The 4,095-nt window shown below is 34.0% G+C and overlaps 1 protein-coding gene across 1 annotated transcript; it reads left to right on the top strand.

Moving 5' to 3' along the window:
• Window positions 1–603: 603 nt before the first annotated feature.
• Window positions 604–2,073, top strand: LOC141685717 (protein FAR1-RELATED SEQUENCE 5-like). The gene has a single exon (XM_074490805.1). The coding sequence runs from the start codon at window positions 604–606 to the stop codon at window positions 2,071–2,073; it is 1,470 nt and encodes a 489-aa protein (XP_074346906.1).
• Window positions 2,074–4,095: the final 2,022 nt, after the last annotated feature.

Here is a 4,095-nt window from a genome sequence, read left to right as displayed (position 1 = left end):
TATATAAATACCGCATTTTATTTAAGAAATAATTTTTCTTAATTATTATAATCATTATATTTTAACATCCATATAGTTGGATCGTCAAAATTTGTACTTTACAACTTACACGTCAAGAAATATCATTTGACATAACTATTATGCAAAATTTTCACAAAACTATGTAAAATAGTTGCATATTATAATTAAGTTACTCTTATAAACATTTATATTTTCAAAATAACATTTAACATATTAAATGAAATATAATAAGTCTAGAAACTATTTTTTATAATTTTTTTTGATTAATTTTCTAATTTTAAAGAAAATAACAAAAATAAACATCCCAACCGCAATGTTTCATTGCGGTGGACACTTCCCCCCGCAATGAAACATTGTTGGGGTACGTTGTAAAGTTTTTTTTAAACTGCAAATATTTACAGTTGTTGGCTTGTACAGTGCCGCAATGTTTCATTGTGGTCATCGCAATGAAACATTGCGGGCGTGCATTTAATGCACACACCTACCTTAAAATGTCTGTATTTTTGAAACATTGCTGTTTCACTGCTTCTTAACATTCTGCTCAAATTTATTCTTCTGAAAAAAGGTTAGTATTCAATATCCATGGCTTCTTATTTATTTGATTATTCAAGTTCATCTAGTGATCATAACGATTTTAATTATGTTACCCCCCACACAAAAAAGAGGGTTTATCGTAAAATCTTTAATGATGATGAAGTAATAGATGTTGATAGTATTGAAGATAAAGTTAATGATCCGGGGAAGCGAAAAACGCATAGTGATGATGATGTTGGTTTCGGTTGGAAGAATCACGATGTTCACGGTGATTCCGATGATAGTAATGATTCTTTTAATGGCGATGATGATGATAAAATTAATGATAAAAATTTTATTGGAAATATGAATGATGTAGTTCCTTGTGTTGGTATGATGTTTGATTCGTTGGATGAAGCGAAAAGTTTTTATCGAGGTTATGGTCGAAGTATAGGGTTCGAGATAATTATTCGAAGTAGTCATAAGCATTCAAGAAATGGTGGTATATCGTCACGTTTGTATATATGTCGAAAGGGTGGAAGATTGGGCCCAAAACCCTTGGAAGTTGAAGATAGGGCTAAAGGGAAACGACCTCGAGATGTTATTCCTCGAACTTGTTGTCGTGCTCGTATGTGTGTTGCTCACAAAGTAAGCTCAAACAAATGGGAAGTAACCAAGGTCAACCTAGAGCACAATCATGCTATGGTTACATCGTATAAGGTAAATTTCATGCAAAGATCACGCAACATAGATCCGTTTACCCGATCTTTGATTGAGTTATTCAACAAATCGGGTATCGAGACCCCGAAAGTGATGAATTTACTTAGTGAGACGTGTGGTGGTATTGAAAAAATTGGTTTTTCCGCTCAAGACGTACGGAATGTAATACGTGACATTCGAAGACGGGTTTTTGATTCCGGTGATGCGGAGTGTGGATTGGTTTTGTTACGAGACTTGCAAAAACAAAGTGATGGCAATTTTTTCTACCGAGTGGATGTGGATGAGGAGAATCGGGTTAGGGGTTTGGTGTGGGTTGATCCTCGTTCGCTTAACGCGTACAAGAATTTTGGAGATGTGGTGACTTTCGACTCGACATATCGGACTAATAGGTATGACATGCCTTTTATTCCAGTTACGGGAGTGAATCACCACTACCAAAATATTTTGTTTGGATTTGCACTTATAAGGGACGAGAAAGAGACTACTTATAGATGGGTTTTGAAGACTTGGTTCGAAGCGGTCGATAACAAGCCACCTATTACCATTATTACGGATCAAGACATCGCTTTAAGTAATGCCATTTCCGAGGTTATGCCTAACACCAACCATACATATTGTACGTGGCATATTAGTAGCAAGTTTCCCGAGAAACTATCTACTTTGTATACTCAATACTCGGAGTTCAAGACGGATTTTAATGCATGTATCTACAAGTCATTGTCACCAACGGAATTTGAAGGTAGGTGGGAGGACTTGAAAGAGAAATATGATCTTGAAAATCACAATTGGCTAAATGATATGTATGCAATTAGACGGTAATGGGTTTTTGCTTTCACGAAAAAACATTTTACCGCCGGTATGACTACCACCTCAAGGAGCGAGTCTATGAATTCATTTTTTGATGAGTATGTGAAAGCGTCGACCGGTTTGAAAGAATTCATTGAGAATTCACAAAAAGCTTTGGACTCACAATATTTATGGGAGGTTCAAGCCGATTTTGACACCGAGTACAAGGAAAGGAGACTATTCTCTAAATCGTCAATGGAGATACATGCCTCCAAGATATACACAAAAGAGATGTTTAAGCGATTTCAAAAAGAGCTTCAAAAAAGTCAATCTTTTGTTGTGAAAAGCATGAAAGGTTGTGGAGATTATCTTTCAAAGATGTATTTGGTAGAAAAGTCCACCTTGCCGGAGATTAATAGAAGGAATTTTTTCTTGAAGGTTTCCATCGACGGGAGTTATTCTTGTACATGTAAAAAACTTGAACATTCCGGGATGATTTGTAGACACATGATCCGTTACCTTAACAAGAAACAAAAGATGATGATACCGCCAGATCTTGTAACAATGAGGTGGATAATAAACGGAAACAAAGTTGCGAGACCTCTACCGTGTACCCCTCGGATGCTTGGTAATGTTGTAGAATCTCAAACGGCAAGATATAGTGGATTGTGTAAAGCTTTCCAAGGTTTGTCCGTTGTTGGTAGTTGCTCCGTTCCGCGGTACAATTACTTGATGAGCGTGATCAAGAGAGAAAAGGAGTATGTGATTATTTTCCGGGAGAAAAGAGAGAGAAAAAAATAAATGAGGACTATGAAAGTGATGAAGAAGATGATCCGTTATTAGATCCCCCAAGGTCACAAACAAAAGGACGTCCAAAAGCGGGTAGATTCAAAAGTGGTATCGATACGTCAAGTTCAAATAAACAATTTCGAAAGTGCAGTTTTTGTGGGGCGAGGGAAGAAGGCCATGATAGAAGAAATTGTCCCTCGAGATTATTAGGAAAAAAAGGAAAAAATTGATTGTAATTTCTTATCGTGTACTTTGAAATATTAATGAATTTTAATTAAATATTTTCAATGTTGTTAATGTTAGTACTTGTTGTCACTATTAATAATCCCAAAAAAAGAAGTGACTCCAAAAAAAAATTTGAAAAAAAGTTATTTTTGAAGATTTTTTTTTCCAAAATTGGGCAGAAAGTTTTCTGTAAAACAGAAAAAGTATTATATAAAAAATAAATCATTTGCAAGTGCAATGACCAATCTGCAAATTTATGCAAAACACAGATTACCCCCGCAATGAAACATTGCTGCATCCGCAATGAAATATTGCGGGCCTAAACTGGGCTTTGCCGAATTTTGCATATTGGTCACTGCACTTGCAAATGATTTATTTTTTATATAAAACTTTTTCTGTTTTACAGAAAACTTTCTGCCCAATTTTGGAAAAAAAACTTCAAAAATAACTTTTTTTTTCAAATTTTTTTTTGGAGTCACTTCTTTTTTTGGGATTATTAATAATGTCAACAAGTACTAACATTAACAACATTGAAAATATTTAATTAAAATTCATTAATATTTCAAAGTACATAATAACAAATTCGGCATGACCTCTTTGTTTTTAAGTTAAACTTTACCTGTAAAATAAAAAAACCGGCATAACCTATTTATTTTTAAGTCAACCAAAAACATGTAAAATTTCAAACCAAACCAAGCTAAACTTAAAAATGAATGGCCTTGACATGCCAACTACAAACAAACCAAACCAAACTAAACTTAAAAATGAATGGCCTTGACATGCCAACTATAAAAAAAACAAACCAAACCAAACTAAACTTAAAAATGAATGGCCTTGACATGCCAACTATAAACAAACCAAATCAAACCAAACCAAACTTAAAAAAAATGGTCTTGATATGCCAACTACAAACAAATCAACTAAAATAAATACATCTAACCAACCAAAATAAATACAACCAATATAAATAAAATACAACCGGGCAAAATATGTACAACTAACTAAAGTAACTACAAGTCACTAATCAAATAACAAACTAGT

This window comes from Apium graveolens, chromosome 9 (assembly GCF_009905375.1).
Source record: "Apium graveolens cultivar Ventura chromosome 9, ASM990537v1, whole genome shotgun sequence".
Lineage (NCBI taxonomy): Eukaryota > Viridiplantae > Streptophyta > Magnoliopsida > Apiales > Apiaceae > Apium > Apium graveolens.
Note: the sequence above shows the minus strand (reverse complement) of the source record. Positions and strands in the feature narration are given on the sequence as shown.